Genomic DNA, 19,826 nt, shown 5'->3' with positions numbered 1-19,826 from the left:
ACGAACTCCCGTCAGTACCTGCTCACGAGAGGTATTGCTACAAGCAGAACCACCAGCTACAACCCCCGGGGGAACGGCCAGGTGGAAAGAGAGAACGCGACGGTTTGGAAGGCCGTCCTCTTAAACTTAAAATCTAAGGGCCTTCCGACCTCTTGCTGGCAGGAGGTCCTCCCTGCGGCGCTCTACTCCATTCGGTCACTGCTTTGTACGGCCACCAATGCCACCCCCATGAAAAAATGTTCACTTTCCCCAGGAAGTCCACATCGGGGACCTCGCTACCGACATGGCTGACGTCTCCAGGACCCGTCCTACTGCGGAAGCACGTGCGGTCCCATAAAACGGACCCCCTGGTCGAGAGGGTGAGCCTCCTCCACGCCAACCCCCAGTATGCTTACGTGGCGTACCCGGACGGGCGGGAGGACACAGTCTCCATACGAGACCTCGCACCTTCGGGTGCCCCTGAAACACTACCATTGCGGGAGGACACAGTCTCCATACGAGACCTCGCACCTTCGCGTGCCCCTGAAACACTACCATTGCCATCCACCTCCACCACTACCCACAACCCAACCCCGGTAGACGGCATGCCGCAGCCCCAGGACCCGTCATTGACCACCCAACCACTCAATGAGACGCCAGATTCAACGTTGGATGCTGCACCATCACCGCCGCCACCACGACGATCAGGACGGCATACAAGGCCACCTGATAGACTTACTTACAGGAACCTTTAGCACACTTCACCCCGCCGGACTCGATTTTAAACAAGGGGTGAATATGGTAAACCACTGTTATTGTTGTTCACCGTTGTTGTTGTTGCACACTGTTGTATCTATGCATGCCTCAGCATGCCTCTGCTGGCTCCGCCCCTGGCTCCACCCACAGGCCCAGGTATAAAGGTGACTGCTCTGCAGCCCCCTGCCTTCTTGGAACCCAGTCAACCACGAGAGGCATGCTCTGTTCTTTGCTAATAAAAGCCTTTTAGTTACTCTCCTAACTCTCCGTCTTTTATGAGTAATTGATAGCGCATCAGGTATTGACTTGGATAGAGAACTGGTTGGCAGACAGAAAGCAAAGAGTTGGAATAAGCAGGTCTTTTTCCGAGTGGCAAGCAGTGACTAGTGGGGTACCGCAGGGATTGGTCCTTGGACCCCAGCTATTCAGATATATTAATGATCTAGACAAGGGAACTAGATGTAATATCTCCAAATTTGCAGACGACACAAAGCTGGGTGGGCGTGTGTGCTGTGAGGAGGATGCCGAGAAACTCCAGGATGATTTGGACAGGTTGGGTGATTGGGCAAAAGCATGGCAGATGCAATATAACGTGGATAAATGTGAGGTTATCCACTTTGGTGGCAAAAACAGGAAGGCAGATTTTTATCTGAATGGCAATAGATTGGGAGAAGGGGAAGTGCAACGAGACCTGGGTGTCCTTGTACACCAGTCGCTGAAGGTAAGCATGCAGGTGCAGCAGGCGGTTAAGAAGGCAAATGGTATGTTGGCCTTCGTAGCGAGAGGGTTTGAGTACAGGAACAAGGATGTCTTGCTGCAGTTGTACAGGGCCTTGGTGAGACCACATCTGGAGTATTGTGTGCAGTTTTGGTCGCCTTATCTGAGGAAGGATGTTCTTGCCATGGAAGGAGTTCAGCGAAGATTTACCAGGCTGATACCTGGGATGGCAGGAATGACTCATGAGGAGAGATTGGGATGATTGGGCTTGTACTCGCTGGAGTTTAGAAGAATGAGAGGGGATCTCATTGAAACTTATAAAATTCTGACAGGACTGGACAGACTAGATGCAGGAAGGATGTTCCCGATGGTTGGGGAGTCCAGAACCAGGGGTCACAGTCTAAGGATAAGGGGTAAGCCATTTAGGACTGAGATGAGGAGGAATTTCTTCACCCAGAGAGTGGTGAACCTGTGGAATTCTCTACCACAGAAGGCAGTAGAAGCCAATTCATTAAATATATTCAAGAAGGAGTTGGATATATTTCTTAAGGCTAAAGGGATCCAGGGGTATGGGGAGAAAGCAGGAACGGGTACTGAATTTGGATGATCAGCCATGATCGCATTGAATGGCGGAGCAGGCTCGAGGGGCCGAATGGCCTACTCCTGCTCCTATCTTCTATGTTTCTATATTTTATATATATATATATTTGATTTTAAAAAGCTATTATAATTATTTCCATAATTGACGGTGAATATTTCCCTAATTATTTACAAAGAACCAACAAAATATTTTGTGTGCACTCCCCTGCCGCAATGTCCTTTGATACGCCCAGCATTGTGTGTTTTGGTAAAAGATGATAACAGTTTGCAAGATTAGATTTTTTAGTTGCTGCCCCAAGTCTGCCATTCTGTAGCTGAAACCATCATCTTTATGGTTTCAACACTGGACTCATGATTGCAGAACAGTGAAAGATTAAATTCAGCTCTTTTGTCCATGTTTGGACCCAGGCTGTAATGAGGTCTGGAGCCGAGGCGGGAGGGGTGGGGGGAGCCAAAGACAATGAATTTGACCAAGATATATATATGTATATTTGTTTTATTTTAGCCTCAAAGCTTGCGAGTCGCTCTGTTAAACAGTTTGGTTTTGGACGGGGAAGAAATTTACAGCCTTCTCTCTAACCCCATCCTGCTGACATTAGCCAGGACAATCCTGGTGAACTGCAGGAGTAAACTGGATCTTTTCCAGGTAGGGGTACATCTGTATTTAATGTTCTTGTGTTGTAAGTTGCCCTTCGATGCACAAACGTGAGAGGATTGTTTGATCCATTGCCGTTTTATTAAATATTATTTTGTCTTTAACGTGGCGATTTATTTTTCCAGCACGGTGTTAATTAATTATGCTTGATTTTTCAAAAAATTGTGACTTTGAGGCTTTTGATTGGTAAGTTACAGTTCACTGTATATTATATGCTGGAGGCACTGACTGCCTATGTGGGTTTGAACACGCTCATTTTACCTCTATGATTTCAGGATGAATTGAGCACCGCTATCTGGAATGATCGAGAATGCTGTGGGCCAGCAACCACTGTGAAGCTGGTCGGGACTAGCCAGACATTAGTTTGACTGATCTCGACCTGGTTCACAGTGGCTGTTAGCCCACAGTACGGCATGGCATTACAACAACTTCCATTTATACAGCGCTTCTTATGTAAAAAAACGTCCTCGAGGAATTTCACAGATGTATAACCGGACAAAATCTGACACTAAGCAAAAGATTAGGATGAAGTGGGTTTTAAGGAGGAGAGGGAGGTGGAGCGGCAGAGAGGATAATGGAGGGAACTCCAAAGCTCAGGGTCTTGGTGGCTCAAGGCACGGCCACTAATGGTGGGGTGAAGGGAGTTCAGAATACAGCAGAGGCCAGAATTGCAGAGTTCTTGGAAGGTTGGAGGGCTGGAGGAGGTTACAGAAATAGGGAGGGGCGAGGTGATGGAGGGATTTGAACACGAGCATGACCATTTTTAAGTTGAGGCGCTGGGGGACCGGAAGCCAATGTAGGTCAGTGAGCACAGGGGCGCTGAGTGTGTTTCGAATGAGTTGAAGTTTATGGAGGCTGAAGGTTGAGATGCTGGCCAGGAGAGCATTGGAATAGTCGAGTCTGGAGGTGACAGACATTGGAATAGTCGAGTCTGGAGGTGACAAAGACATTGGAATAGTCGAGTCTGGAGGTGACAGACATTGGAATAGTCGAGTGGAGGTGACAAAGACATTGGAATAGTCGAGTCTGGAGGTGACAAAGACATTGGAATAGTCGAGTCTGGAGGTGACAGACATTGGAATAGTCGAGTCTGGAGGTGACAGACATTGGAATAGTCGAGTCTGGCGGTGACAGACATTGGAATAGTCGAGTCTGGAGGTGACAGACATTGGAATAGTCGAGTCTGGAGGTGACAAAGACATTGGAATAGTCGAGTCTGGAGGTGACAGACATTGGAATAGTCGAGTCTGGAGGTGACAGACATTGGAATAGTCGAGTCTGGAGGTGACAGACATTGGAATAGTCGAGTCTGGAGGTGACAAAGACATTGGAATAGTCAAGTCTGGAGGTGACAGACATTGGAATAGTCGAGTCTGGAGGTGACAAAGACATTGGAATAGTCGAGTCTGGAGGTGACAGACATTGGAATAGTCGAGTCTGGAGGTGACAGACATTGGAATAGTCGAGTCTGGAGGTGACAGACATTGGAATAGTCGAGTCTGGAGGTGACAAAGACATTGGAATAGTCGAGTCTGGAGGTGACAGACATTGGAATAGTCGAGTCTGGAGGTGACAGACATTGGAATAGTCGAGTCTGGAGGTGACAGACATTGGAATAGTCGAGTCTGGAGGTGACAGACATTGGAATAGTCGAGTCTGGAGGTGACAGACATTGGAATAGTCGAGTCTGGAGGTGACAGACATTGGAATAGTCGAGTCTGGAGGTGACAGACATTGGAATAGTCAAGTCTGGAGGTGACAAAGACATTGGAATAGTCGAGTCTGGAGGTGACAGACATTGGAATAGTCGAGTCTGGAGGTGACAAAGACATTGGAATAGTCAAGTCTGGAGGTGACAGACATTGGAATAGTCAAGTCTGGAGGTGACAGACATTGACTCGGAGTTTTGGCAGCAAATAGACTGAGGCAGGGGCAGAGACAGACAATGTTACGGAGGTGGAAGTAGGCGGTCTTTGTGATGGAGAGGATATGGGGTAAGAAGCTCAGCGAGATTGCCAGCAGTCTGGTTCAACTTGAGACAGTGATAAGGGAGATGGAATGTATCGGTGGCGAAGGAATGGAGTTTGTGGCAAGGGCTGAAGACAATGCCTTCGGTCTTCCTAGTATTTAACTGGAGTAATTGCAGATTATCCAGGAGTGGATGTTCAACAACACCGAGGCAGTGGAGGGGTCGACAGAGGTGGTGGTGAGGTAGAGCTGAGGTCGTCAGTGTACATGTCGAACCTGATGTCATGTCTTCGGATAATGTTGCTAAGGAACAGCATGTTAATCAGGAAGAGGTGATGGCCAAGGATAGATCCTTGGGGGACTCCAGGGATATGAGACAGATATAGAGAATATTTGGGCAGAAGGTCAGCTTAGGGTCAAATAGGACGCCAAGGTGGCAAAAAGTCTGGTTCAGCCTGAGACAGTGAGACAAGGCTGCAGAGAAGTCGTGAAGGACGAGGGGGATAGTGCACCACTTTTACAGTCACAGAGGATGTCATGGTGACTTTGATTAGGACCGTTTCAGTGTTGTGACGGGTGGAAACCTGATTGAAGAGATTCAAACGGGAGTTGCGGGATAGATGGGCACGGAGATGAGAGGTGACAACACGTTCAAGGGTTTTGGAGAGGAAAGGGAGATTGGAGATAGGGTAGTAATTTGCAAGGACACAAGGGTTAAAGGGGGGTTTTTTGAGGAGGGGGCTGATGATGATGGTTTGAAAAGGGACGGGGACAGTACCTGAGGAGAGGGAACCGTTTACAGTGTCAGCTAGCATGGGGCCAGGAAGGGAAGTTAGGTAGTAAACAGTTTAGTGTGAATGGGCCCGAGAGAGCTGGAAGTGGATCTCGTGGACAAGATGAGCTCGGAGAGGTTCATGAGGGGAGATAGGAGAGAAACTAGAGAGAGACGGGGGTTCAGGGCTTGGGCAGGGGGAATCCGAGGGGAAGTTTAATTTGGTGGGCAAAAGCAGCTGGGATGTGGACAACACTAGTAAGGCTGCAATTATTGTCCATCACCAGCTGCCCTGAGAAAGTGGTATCAACCACGTAATGTGGGACTGAAGTCACGTGTGGCCAGACCAGGTAGGGCTGGCAAGCTTGACGTGAATGACCGTATTTAGCGAATTCATTTTCACAATTGATGATGGGCAGATTTGAGCCCTCAACCTCTGGGGTGTTAGACCAGCACTGTAACCATTACACAACTGTAGCCTTCATAGTTAATGTCATTACATATCAGTGACATTGATGATCCACATTGGGAGCCATTAGAGACCCCGAATAAACATGGCAACTAAATTATTGTTTTGTGAGTGCCGGACCTTTTTAAAAAAAAATTAAAATAAGTTAATTATCGTCATTGTACCCTTTCTTGGGCTGCCGCGTATCTATCACCTGTGTCTGTAGGGCTGGTGCACGGCCTGATTGCAGTGTGACGCTGTTGTTCGGAGGTGTGGATCCACTTCTCTCTCACTCTGAGGAAGACTGTTGGATTTGTTCATTTCTGCCGAAAGGTCATTGACCTAAAACTTTAACTCAACAACAACAGCTTGTATTTATATAGCGCCTTTAACGTAGTAAAACGTCCCAAGGTGCTTCACAGGAGAATTATAAGACAAGAAAAAAATCTGACGCTGAGCCACATAAGGATAAATTAGGGCAGTTGACCAAAAGCTTGGTCAAAGAGGCAGGTTTTAAGGAGCGTCTTAAAAGAGGAAAGAGAGGCAGAGAGGTGGAGAGGTTTAGGCAGGGAATTCCAGAGCTTGGGGCCTAGGCAACAGAAGGCACGGCCACCAAAGGTTGAGCGATTATAATCAGGGATGCACAAGAGGGCAGAATTAGAGGAGCGCAGATATTTCAGGGGGTTGTGGGACTGGAGGAGATTAGCGATAGGGAGGGGCGAGGCCATGGGACTCTCTTGTTTCTCTCTCCACAGATGCTGCCTGACCTGCTGAGTATTTCCAGCATTTTCTGTTTTTAGATTTCCAGCATCCGCCGTATTTTGCTTTTGCTTAAACCCGATCGGTTGGAGCAGCTGCTGACAACAACAACTTGCATTTATACAGCACTTTTAAGTGGCGTGATTACTCGACAGAAATCTAATCTCAAACCCATTTTCAATGCTGTCTGATTACTGCCCTGTAATGACCCCCAGGTGTCCGTCCCTTTCTGGATATTAGCATTGTATTTGAAAGATTAGATCGAGGCGGCAATGACTGCTTCAGAAAAGCTCTGAGAATCTTTTTGTGCTGTATGAGGTGCGACCAGCAGGGGGTGTGCTTGCTTCACCTGGTGCGAGCTGAATTTTTACATTTCTATAAGTGCTGCCACCTAGTGCAAAGTTGCCTCTGTCAGCAATACATCACATTTTCTCTTTCCTTTTGATTTTTAAAGAATTTTTTTAAAACTCCATGTTATAAAACTTCTTGAAAAGACTCTTCCGAAACAAGAGGGGCAACATAAAATCAGGAATGTGAATATTAATGGATGATTTGAAAAATGGTATCTTTTTTCTTCAATGCCGTTACCTTTATTTAACACTATTAACCCCAGTTCTCTCTTCCACGCATCAGTGGACACGCAGGCTATCTGTTCCCATGGCTTAGCAGAGGTAGCCCGCTGTTTCATCAGAATTAAATGTTTTATGATGGTGGTACTCCTTTAAAAAAAAAGTAAAAGTGTGTGGCACAGTGGGTTAGACACCGTCCTTTCATCTCTGAGACTTGGATTCAGCCCAGACTGATGGGATGAAAGATTCCTCTGACTGCAGCTGTAGGAGCTCTAGGTGAAATGAGCTAGAGCAGTCTCAATCCCGTTCACCCATCACCCCGGTGCTCGCTGACCTGCATTGACTCCCGGTCCGGCAACGCCTCAATTTTAACATTCTCATCCTCCTGTTCAAATCCCCCCCATGACATCGCCTCTCCCTATCCCTATAGCCTCCTCCAGCCCTCCGACATCTCTGCTCTCCTCCAATTCTGGCCTCTTGAGCATCCACCGTTGGTGGCCGTGCCTTCTGTTGCCTAGGCCCTAAGCTCTGGAATTCCCTGCCTAAACCTCTCCGCCTCTACCTCTCTCTACTCCTTTAAGACGCTCCTTAAAATCTACCTCTTTGACCAAGCTTTTGGTCATCTGCCTTAATATCTCCTTATGTGGCTCAGTGTCAAATTGTGTTTTATAACACTCCTGTGAAGCGCCTTGGGATGTTTTACTACATTAAAGGCGCTCTATAAATACAAGTTGTTGTTGTGGATCTGGCTGTGCGACACGTGAACTGGGACTTCCTGATGCAGGCACTGGATGCCTGAAATAGGAGGAGTTTCATTCCCCAGCGCTAATTGTAGATGGGAAATGTGTCAGCGTCTACCTTCAGGCTGGTATTTTAGCTGCCTGGGTTTTACACTATAAATACATGAACAGCAATTGACATTTATATCATGTAATCAAACATCTCCAAGTGCTGCTGCTAACTGACGAGCCGCATGGGATTCAGAACAACTTACACATCTTACCGACCCTTTAATGTTGTGGCCTGAGGTGCTTCAAGGGGTGGGCGTGGTTGTAAGGGACAGCAAGCAGTAGAAGAGTTAGGGGACCGTGACTGAAAGCTCGGTTGAAGAGGTAGATTTTGATGAGGCTGTTGAAGGTGGAAGAAATGGTTTAAGTTGAGCATTGCAAGTGTGGGACCAAGCCAGCTGAAAGCTTTGCAACTGGTTTGGGGGGGGGGGGGGGGGAATGCGGGGAAAGGATGCAAAAGAAGCCAGAATAGGAAGAGCAGAAGGGTGCTCACTGACATGTAGGGCTTGAGGAGGTTGCAACAGTAAAGAAGGGCAAGATTTTGGAAGGACTTAGTTGAGGACAGGGATTTTGAATTTGATGCTTTGGGGGCTAGGGTCAGTGGAGGTTAACGCGGTCAAGGGGATAGGGCAACAGGACTTAATGCAGGATAGAATGAGAGTGGTTGAGTTACGACATAACATAAGAAATAGGAACAGGAGTAGGCCATACGGCCCCTCGAGCCTGCTCCACCATTCAATAAGATCATGGCTGATCATCGACCTCAACTCCACTTTCCCGCCCAATCTCTATATCCCTGGATTCCCCTAGAGTCCAAAAATCTATCGATCTCGGCCTTGAATCTACTCAACGACTCAGCATTCACAGCCCTCTGGGGCAGAGAATTCCAAAGATTCACAACCCTCTGAATGAAGAAATTCCTCCTCATCGCGATCTTAAATGGCCGACCCCTTATCCTGAGACTGTGACCTCTGGTTCTAGACACTCCAGCCAGGGGGAACAACCTGGAGTTCTGTATTTGATGTTAATGCTGGGTGGAGCTTGGAAGGCCGGTGAGGAGAGTATTGGAGCAGTCGAGTCTTGAGGTGATGAAAGAATGGTTAGGGGTTTCAGTGGCAGTGGGGGAGGGGGGGTGGTGAGTGAGGCGGGCTATGTTACAGAGATACAAATGGGCAGCAACAACTACAACTTGTATTTGTATAGCGTCTTTAAATGTAATAAAAACGTCCCAAGGCGCTTCGCAGGAGATTTTATCAGACAAACTTTGACACCGAGCCACATAGAGATATTAGGACAGGGGACCAAAAGCTAGGTCAAAGGGGTTGGTATTAAGGAGCGACTTTAAGAAGGAGAGAGGCGCAGAGGGTTTAGGGGAGGGAATTACAAAGCGTAGGGCCGAGGCAGCTGAATGGCGAAGCGATGAAAATTGGGGGATGCGCAGAAGGCTAGAATTGGAGCAGCACGGTGATCTCGTCGGTGGCGGGGTGGGGGGGGGGTGGCGAATTGTAGGGCTAGAGGAGGTTCTGGAGATAGTGAGGGGCGAGGCCTCGGGCAGTCAAAACAAAGGGTCATAGAACCTGAATGGTTAAGCTAACCTTTTTTCCTTTTGCCACAGAGACTGCTGGCCTGCTGAGTGTCTGCAGCATTTTCTGTTTTTTTTCAGGTGTCCAGCATCTACGGCATTTTCCTGGTGGTTTTACCAAGACGGAATGGTTGGGCCGGATGGCCTGTTTCCATGTTGTAATTTCTGTGTAATGCTAAAAAAAACTTCCCCTTTGTAGAGAGAGAGAGAGAGAAAAAGAATCTATCTTTCTTTGCAGATGTTGCCCTGGTGGACAATGCGGTGTGTAAACGTTCAGCAGCAGTTATTGGCAGAGCGCTCTTCTCAGCTCCTCACCATCACTCAAGGCTGTGTTGACAAAGGTACAACTTTCTCCAGAGTCTTTCAACAAAAACATTGAGCGCATCATCCGTAAGGGGTGGGGAGAGAAAATTAATTTGAAAATGCTTGACTTTATTTTGTTGAAGTAAGGGTGATTTGCGTTTCAGTATGAGCGAGTGTCCCTATTCAGGATTTGCAGAGTGAATATTGAGATATATGTCAGTGGAAGACAGAGTGACCATTTAAAATACTGAATTTCATTTGAAGTTCGATATTGACATGTAATTGCGATCATGTAACTTTCAGAAATCTGGTATTGTTAAAATACACAAATGCTGAACAGCTGAGAGTGGAACATTCCTTTACTTGAGTGTTTCTTGAATGAAGTAGAAAATGATAAAGTTGCAGTTTAACTTTAGCACGAGGATTCAGTGATTGTCTCAATTACTTTGTACCAAAGACCTTCTAAAACGCATCAAAAAATATCTCATTGTACGCATTGTCATCTTTCGACATTCAGATATTTAAAAATACAAGCCCATAAGTTGTGGTTAATTAGATAGTTTCTTAAAATGAAAAGAAAACTTTTCCAATGAAAACAAAACACAAATTGTGTGCCATTAGCTGAATAAAATAATTGGTACAACATGTGGCAGCAACAGTGCGTGGATGTAGAGCGTGAACATAAACAGTAGAACCCATCAATTCTTATATACGCTAAGTTTTTTTTAATTGGTTGTGTAGACCAAGCCAGTTGTTTTTCTGAACTGCATGTAAAATGTCTGGTGCGATTCGTGAGGCACTGTTGCAATCATCTACTCAATAGTTAATACTGAGAGAGACTGCAACAACAACAACCACCTGTATTTATATAGCGCCTTTAACGTAGTAAGACGTCCCAAGGCGCTGCACATGTAAGACAAATTTGTGACACCGAGCCACATAAGGAGAAATTAGGGCAGGTGACCAAAAGCTTGGTCAAAGAGGTAGGTTTTAAGGAGCGTCTTAAAGGAGGAAAGGGAGGTAGCGAGGCAGAGAGGTTTAGGCAGGGAATTCCAGAGCTTGGGGCCTAGGCAACAGAAGGCACGGCCACCAATTGTTGAGTGATTATAATCAGGGATGCTCAAGAGGGCAGAATTATAGGAGCGCAGATATCGCGGAGGGTGAGGGGCTGGAGGAGGATACAGAGATAGGGAGGGGCGAGGCCATGGAGGGATTTGAAAACAAGGATGAGAATTTTGAAATCGAGGCGCTGCTTAACCGGGAGCTAATGTAGATCAGCGAGCACAGGGGTGATGGGTGAACAGAATTTGGTGCGAGTTAGGACACGGGCAGCCGAGTTTTGGATGACTTCAAGTTTACATAGGGTAGAATGTGGGAGACCAGCCAGGAGTGCATTGGAACAGTCAAGTCTAGAGGTAACAAAGGCATGGATGAGGGTTTCAGCGGCGGATGAGCTGAGGCAAGGGCGGAGACGGGCGATGTTACGGAGGTGGAAATAGGCGGTCTTAGTTATGCTGCAGATATGTGGTTGGAAGCTCATTTCAGGGTCAAATATGACACCAAGGTTGCAAACAGTGTGGTTCAGCCTCAGACAGATGTTAGGGAGAGGGATCGAGTCAGTGGCTAGGGAACGGAGTTTGTGGCAAAATACAAGACGACGTTAATAAACTTGCAGAATGGACGTGTTAATGGCAAATAAATTTCAATATAGGTAAGTGTTAGGTGGTGCATTTTGGTAGGAGGAATAAGGAGGTCACATACTCCTTGGAAAATAAGAGTTTAAATGAAGTACAGGAACAAAGGAATCTAGGAGAACAGATTCACAAATCATTTAAAAGTAGCAACGCAAGCTAACAAGACCATTAACAAGTGCAAACAAGGCACTGGGGTTCATTTCTAGAGGAATAGAATTGAAAAGCAGAGAATGTATGTTAAACTTGTATAGGACCTTGGTTAGACCACACTTCGAGTGCTGTGAACAGCTCTGGTCTCCATATTACAAAAAGATTGCAAAGGCACCGGAAAAGGTGCAAAAAAGATTAACAAGGATGATACCAGAACTGAGAGGTTATAAGTGTCAGGAAAGACTGAATAGGCGGGGGAGCTTTTCGCTAGAAAAGAGAAGGCTGAGGGGTGACCTAATAGAGGTCTTTAAAATTATGAAGGGGTTTGATGTAGAGGAGTCCAAAACTAGGCGACAATAATATAAGATAGTCACTAATAAATCCAATAAAGAATTCAGGATAAACTTCTTTACCTAGTGTGTTTTTGGAATGTGGAACTAGCTACCACATGAAGTAGTTGAGGTGAATAGCACAGATGCCTTTAAAGGGAAAGCTGGATAAGTACATGAGGGGGAAAGGAATAGAAGGTTATGCAGATAGGGTGAGATGAAGTGAGGTGGGAGGAGGCTCGTGTGGAGCATAAACATCAGCATGGACCAGTTGGGCCGAATGGCCTGTTTCTCTGCTGTAAGTGCTACGTAATTCTATGTAACTGCTACATTATACACACAAAACTCTCAGCATTGGGAATAAATCTGTACAACCTCCTACCCCCGCCCCCCACAAAAATAGCATGCAATGCATTAACAGCAAAGATCAGATTTGCCAGGTTTGCTACAGATGGCTGAGCTGGTCGCACTCTTGGCTCTGTCAGAAGGTTGTGGGTTCAAGTTCCATGGCAGGACCTGAGTGCCTTACCTGGGCTGATGATCCATTGCAGTACTTGAGGGAGTGTTGGAGGTGCCATCCTGCGGGTCCAGCGTTAAGAAACTGTCGTGGGAAGATTTGGAGGCTTGTTGTTATGTAAGAAATGAGATCAAGTGGGCTGAAGGACCTTCATCTAACCCCGTCTTTTAGGGAATTAAGCACAGTGGAGGGATTTTCTGCTTCTTAACTGAAGCGATTCTGATATCTGTCACTTAAATAAAGCACTGCTCGCCATTCTTTTATTCTCACTTTGTCACTGAGCAAGCTTTTTTTTTTGTCGGGGCTTAGTTTTTTTTCTCTCAACCCAGGAATGAATCGGTATGGAAAGTTCCCCGTGCTCAGTACATTCCTGTCTGCGAGAGGAGTCAGGGGGGTTAGTGGAATGCGGTTTATATTCCCTCATATACAATACATAAATATAATAGCGTGATCAGTTTAGTTACTTATTACTTTTCTTGTTTGGAACTGAAACAAGGCATTTGCCGGCATTGCTTCCTGAAAGCTGCTATTTTTTTTGTTGCTGAGAAGCATGTGTAACATTTTTAACGTGTGCCAGGAGGACATTCCAGATTTCAGATTGTACCAGAGCTTAATGAGCTCCTTTCAGCAGATATGTATTTCGCTTATGCGTTAAAAACAACCCCTTGTGTGGGATAGCAGAAATCTCCCCCACTTTTGCTGATGTTGCACTGATATTCTTTTGCTATTTCAGTGGAGTTTTTTTTGTTGTGTGGCAAGATTCCCTGAAGGGCAACGCCTTACGTGACAGGACGGTGCGCACCGAGGCCTGCTTATTGTTTTTGGTTTCTTCCTTTCCTTTTAATAGCGTCACTGCAGCGATTAGTGTTCGTGGGGGTAGAAGTTTTTAACGGCGTCGCCATTATGTGAATTATCACACTAACAAAAAGGGGCACCAACCGCTGCATGGAAACTGCAGCCCAGCTTTAGAAACTTGATATAACAGCAGAAAACGCTGGAAAAACTCAGCAGGCCAGGGCAGCATCCGTGGAGAGAGAAATGGAGTTAACGTTTCAGGTCGAAGACCCTTTCATCAGAACTGGAATAAAAAAGCAGGAAAAGGAACAGATTTTAAAGCAAGTGGGGGCTGGGGAAAGGGGGAGGGGGATGAAAGAACAAAAGGGAAGGTCAGAGATAGGATAGAAAGTGGGAGAGATTAAGAGACATTAAGAGATATTCAAGGAACAACGGATGGCTCTGGATGAATGGCCCTGGCAGAATAGACATAGAAACATAGAAGATAGGAGCAGGAGTAGGCCATTCGGCCCCTCGAGCCTGCTCCGCCATTCAATGAGATCATGGCTGATCATCCAAATTCAGTACCCTGTCCCTGCCTTCTCCCCATATCCCTTGATCCCTTTAGCCTTAAGAAATATATCTAACTCCTTCTTGAATATATTTAATGAATTGGCCTCAACTGCCTTCTGTGGCAGAGAATTCCACAGGTTCACCACTCTCTGGGTGAAGAAATTCCTCCTCATTTCTGTCCTAAATGGCTTACCCCTTATCCTTAGACTGTGACCCCTGGTTCTGGACTCCCTGACCATCGGGAACATCCTTCCTGCATCTAGTCTGTCTAGTCCTGTTAGAATTTTATAAGTTTCAATGAGATCCCCTCTCATTCTTCTAAACTCCAGTGAGTATAAGCCCAATCGACCCAATCTCTCCTCATACGTCATTCCTGCCATCCCAGGTATCAGTCTGATGAATCTTCGCTGCACTCCCTCCATGGCAAGAACATCCTTCCTCAGGTAAGGCGACCAAAACTGCACACAATACTCAAGGTGCGGTCTCACCAAGGCCCTGTATAACTGCAGCAAGACATCTTTGCTCCTGTACTCGAATCCTCTCGCTACGAAGGCCAACATACCATTTGCCTTCTTAACCGCCTGCTGCACCTGCATGCTTACCTTCAGCGACTGGTGCACAAGGACACCCAGGTCTCGTTGCACTTCCCCTTCTCTCAATCTATTGCCGTTCAGATAATAATCTGCCTTCCTGTTTTTGAAGGACAGCTGCCATGTGGGAGGGAAGAAAAAAGCCCAGACGAAAGTGTGCCCCCCTGTTATTACTAGTGCATTTCTAATTCATTGTTGTTTGCTCCGGTTTACGACATTGTAAGACGATTTAATTAGCATTTTTTGTACTGCGTTGTATCGGAAAGGCCTGATGAATATTTATTTAGTATTGTCATACAAATGTTCTTACAAATCCCTCCTTTTGTCCTTCAGATCTCTCTTTCCCGCCCCCCTCACCCCACAACATCCTGCATTCTAATTTTAGTTTCCCGATAACGTACCGCCTGCAAACTTCAGCGGTTGCTTTGGCCATATTTGCATAATGCAAAGTGCTGGTTGAATAATTTGGTAATATCCAACCCGAGAAATAAAGTGACTTGACATGGGAGGCAACCTTCTTTACAAATGAAGCAACATGTTTATATGGAAATGATGCATAAAAATGGTGTGGCAATAAATATTCAATTTTAAAATATATATTTATATATAAAATGTTTTATTTTAATATTATCACAACCTGTTAATTCAGTGCAAGTTGACCAGAAACAGTCTTAGGAGAAGTGATGTACGCTGCAACACATTTAAACAGGATATTTAGTGGGAGATAATATTTTCACGACCTCAGGACGTCCCAAAGTGCTTTACAGCCAATGAAGTACTTTTGAATTGTAGTAATTGTTGTAATGTACTAAACGCGGCAGCCAATTTGCAGACAGCAAGCTCCCACAAACAGCAATTGCCTACATTACAAAAAGTACTTCATTGGCTGTAAAGCGATTTGGGACGTCCTGAGGTCGTGAAAGCCGCTATAGAAATGCAAGTCTTTCTTTCTATGTGATGATGACCAGATAATTTTTTTTAGTGATGTTGGTTGAGGGATAACTATTGGCTAGGGCACCGGGAATAACTCCCCTGTTCTTCTTCGAAATAGTGCCATGGGATCTTTATGTCCACCTGAGAGAGCAAACAGGGCCTCGGTTTAACACCTCATCCGAAAGACGGCACCTCCAACAGTGCAGCACTCCCTCAGCACTACACTGCAGTGTCAGCCTAGATTTTTGTGCTCAAGTCTCGAGTGGGACTTGAACCCACAACCTTCTGACTCCGAGGCAAGAGTGCTACCAACTGAGTCACGGCTGAAATTCAAAGTAATTCCTTGTAGAATACTTGAGAGGTGTGATAAATGCTATAAAACTGCAAGTATTATCCTTTTTATTATATTCTTATAAAGAAGTTACTGCATAAAAAAAGTTGTACAGAATATGGAGTACAGATGTAAACATCTTAAACTGAAAACCCAAGAGAAGGTCTGATTGTGATTCTCAGGTTTGAAAAGCTATGAAGTATTCTATTACTACATTTAAAAACATATTTACTGCACAAAGAATTGTTAGGCTGTTAGGGGAATGTTCACAAGATGAAGAAGGTCCTTTAGACCATTTGATCTGACCCTTTTAGAATATCAGCCCAATTGTCTTCCCATTATCCACCTGAATGAGCAGACAGGATCTCTATTTAACATCCCCGTTATTTTAAACATCTCATCCAGCAAAGGGTGAAGAACACAAAGCAAATGAGCTACTCTACAGCTTGCGATTCGGTCACTGAATAAGAAGATAATAAAAAGAATCAAACATTTGACAGGGTTGCTCGCAACTGAACAAACAGCTCTGCTGGCTACACAATTAGCAAAACAAATTCTAAGACCGGTGCTTTGAAGGTTAAAGCAGCTTTCGGAGAAAAATTCGTCATTCTCAACCTAGCTTCTAGTCGACATGCACCAACGGCACAAAACTGCCAAGAATTCAACGCTAACCGCCATTAAATCCCGCTCGGAGAGTTCATAAGGATGACTGGTGTAGGCACGAGAGATTTTTACACTAGCCCAGTAGGGACTGCTGTCCTGAAGATGAGGCCAAGGTGAAGATTTCCTCTGTGCACGTTGTGCAATGAAGTTCTGAACCCGTTTATTAAGGATGAGAGAAGACAGGATCTCCCCCCCACCCTTCCCCCATTCTTGGGAAAGAGTAAAGGGAGCTTTATCCTGCATTTTTGCCTTTATTATACATGACCCGAGAGTGTTCAATACTGACGGTGGGTGTGAAACGTGGCATGTAATCCATTCTGATAATCCAGTACTGATACACCTCTAATGAGTAGAAAAGAATCATCAAAAATACAGAGGAAGGGAGAATTGAAGGCATTGCCTCAGTTCAGAAAAAACCACACCTCTAACATATTACATGTAAAGTCACCTGTGGAAGAGAGTGTTTGAAGACCAGGACCTCAAACCCAGCACCAAGCTCATGGTCTACAGAGCAGCAGTGATACCCGCCCTCCTGTATGCCTCAGAGACATGGGCCATGTACAGCAGGCATCTCAAAGCACTGGAGAGTTACCACCAACGCTGCCTCCGCAAGATCCTGCAAATCCATTGGCAGGATAGGCACACCAACGTCCCTGTTCTCGCTCAGACCAACATCCCCAGCATCGAAGCTTTGACCACGCTCGATCAGCTCCGATGGACGAGCCACATCGTCCGCATGCCCGATACGAGACTCCCAAAACAAGCGCTCTACTCGGAGCTCCGACACGGCAAGAGAGCCCCAGGTGGACAGAGGAAACGCTTCAAGGACACCCTCAAAGCCTCCTTGAAAAAGTGCAACATCCCCACCGACACCTGGGAATCCCTGGCCCAAGACCACACAAAGTGGAGGAGAAGCATCCGGGAAGGCGCCGAACACCTCGAGTCTCTTCGCCGGGAGCAAGTGGAAGCCAAGCGCAAGGAGCGCACGTCAACCCAAGCACCCCACCCACCTGCCCCTTCAACCACCGTCTGCCCCACCTGTGACAGAGACTGTAGGTCCCGCATTGGACTCATCAGTCACCTGCGAACTCATTTTTAGTGTGGAAGCAAGTCATCCTCGGTTCTGAGGGACTGCCTAAGAAGAGGAAGAGAAAGTCAATGCCTCCACCGTACCAACAATACAATCAATCTATGCAATCAAGAATGCCTCCAATAGCCAGGATGTCAGCTTGGCTCAGTTGGCAGCACCCTTGCCTCTCGGTCAGAGGGTTGTGGGTTTCGGCCCCTCTGCAGAGCTGTGGTAAATAATTTAAGCTGAAACTTCGGTGCAGCATTGAGGAGTGCTGCGTTATCAAGCGTTTTATCCTTATAATAATGATGAAGGGAATTAACAGGGTAGATAGGGAACGACTCTTATCTCTAGTAGGGAAATCCAGAACAAGGGGACAGTCACCTTAGAATTCAAACTAAGATGGCTAAAAGCAAATCCAATTAAAAAAATCCTCATGCAAAGTCTTGTGAGATTATAAATGTACTGCCCCAGATGGTCATAGAACAGTCAATACAGGTGATTTAAAAAGGAGCTGGATGAGTTGAAGGGCTCAGTCTTGTTCCTCGGCATGCCATTGTGTGACCAGTGCCACTATAAACCTTTCACTTCAGATGTGTCCAAAGTTTCAGTTTTAGCCTGACTTGTTGGAAGGTAAAAGAAAGTAACCCCTCCGATTATCCAATTGTACAATCATACGCATCTTTCTATGGCAGAAAGTACTTAAAAGTTTGTAATGCCTTTGATTTATTCTCAGTGCTGACAAACGAGGCCTTTTTCAGCTCGGGGGAGTGCCGGAATTTAGCCATCCAGTTCCACCTGGAATGTGGATACGCTTTGCTATATTACTACGAATACAAGGCGGCCAAGGAGAATTTCAGCACAGCCCAGAAAATGGCAAAACTTTCGACCACCATGACAGGTAGGTCAGACTCTCGCATCATACATTTTAGTTGTGAGTTTATTTTCTCCCGCTGTAAGAGGCGCAAATCTAGCCAAGAGAGGAGCTCTTTTCTAAAACAAAACAAAAAACTCTGTGGAACTAACTAGTGGGTCTCTCTGAGCATTTCACTTTGTTGTATAGAGCTCTGAGTTTGCACTACAATGCAGCTGTTGGAGGTGAAAATGCCAGGAGTATGTTCTTGAAAATATCGTGACAGTCGGCATCGGTGGCACTAGGCTAAGGAAGAGAAACCGCAGCCAGATCGCCCCACTCTCGGTCATGGTCCAGTGACCCCTGTGCGTCGGCTGAGGGACCGAATCGGGTTCCACTGTAATGCCTCACACAGTGGAATAGCATGTCCAGCACGGTCTGGGTTCCCAGACGGAGAATCTGAGCAAGGTAGTGGAAGGCAACATTCCACCATTTTTCTTTTCGCCGAGGCTCTCAGAGACTCCTTTCTAATGGGAATGAACAGCATTCATTAAAATTTAATTAACTCATAGTCTGCTGGGAGATCCAGGGTGATTCCGTCTTTTAGTTCACCCATCTAGATACTGGACCAAGCACCAATAGAACAGTAATGACGCGAATGTGATGTCAAGAGTAACTTTGTTACTTTAAGGCTTACTGAACATTTCAAAATAAAATTAATTCTAAGCACTTCTTGCCCCCATTATCTTTCCTTCCCTCTTTATTACTTTATTTCTACCTGATATGCTCTATTCTATATCTTCTAATGTTTTTCTTAAAAGTTTTACTTTTATTCTGTCCCACTGTTCACCTTGGAAGCGTTTTATTTGTATTGTTGAGCTGAGGCCACCAGTGCAGTGCACCCGTCAAGACTGACGACGGTGGAAGAGAAGATGAGATAAATCGAGGACTGGTTAGATGATTAAAAAGCGAGACAGGGGGACAGATGGGAAAAGGGTGGAGTAAATACCCCAGGGCGCAGGAACTTCCTTATGTGTGATACGATTGCAAATGGGCCCAACTCCTGGTTTTGGAGATGGGATCAGCATTGAAAATTTTGACTTCTGGCTCCAGAAATCTCGGAAGATTGATCTGATTGCATTTAAAAACAAACGGGCCGACCACAGCCCGATGAAGGACCTCAGGTGCCAGCTTGGCTGATCTCATCTGGATGAGATCATTTAATTACAGCACACTAAGGGTTAAGCCTTCTGCAGTGATTCAGAATGTTTGGATTTAAACGTACAGGACACTTTTAACACTGCTTTTGCTTTTCTTATATCACCGTCATGAGCTTGTTGGTAAAAGTTGAATAAGGAACGTGTCTAGAATTTGCAATACATTCTTCAAGGTAATTGATACGACAGTCCGTATTAAACTTGCTTATGGAAAACATGCAGCTTGACTACTTTTTA

General features: G+C 45.7%; 1 protein-coding gene across 1 annotated transcript in view; it reads left to right on the top strand.

The window, feature by feature from the left end:
• Nucleotides 1–19,826, top strand: part of ttc27 (tetratricopeptide repeat domain 27) — a 237,478-nt gene that overhangs the window by 15,343 nt on the left and 202,309 nt on the right. The window contains exons 4-6 of the mRNA XM_085977359.1: nt 2,558–2,698; nt 9,832–9,934; nt 18,256–18,420. Of these exons, the coding sequence (XP_085833485.1) occupies nt 2,558–2,698; nt 9,832–9,934; nt 18,256–18,420 (409 nt within the window). The remainder of the gene's footprint in view (nt 1–2,557; nt 2,699–9,831; nt 9,935–18,255; nt 18,421–19,826) is intronic.

This window comes from Somniosus microcephalus, chromosome 3 (genome assembly GCF_052327205.1).
Source record: "Somniosus microcephalus isolate GS21.2 chromosome 3, FLI_Smic_1.0, whole genome shotgun sequence".
Taxonomy (NCBI): domain Eukaryota; kingdom Metazoa; phylum Chordata; class Chondrichthyes; order Squaliformes; family Somniosidae; genus Somniosus; species Somniosus microcephalus.
This window is presented reverse-complemented; position numbering and strand designations above follow the sequence as displayed.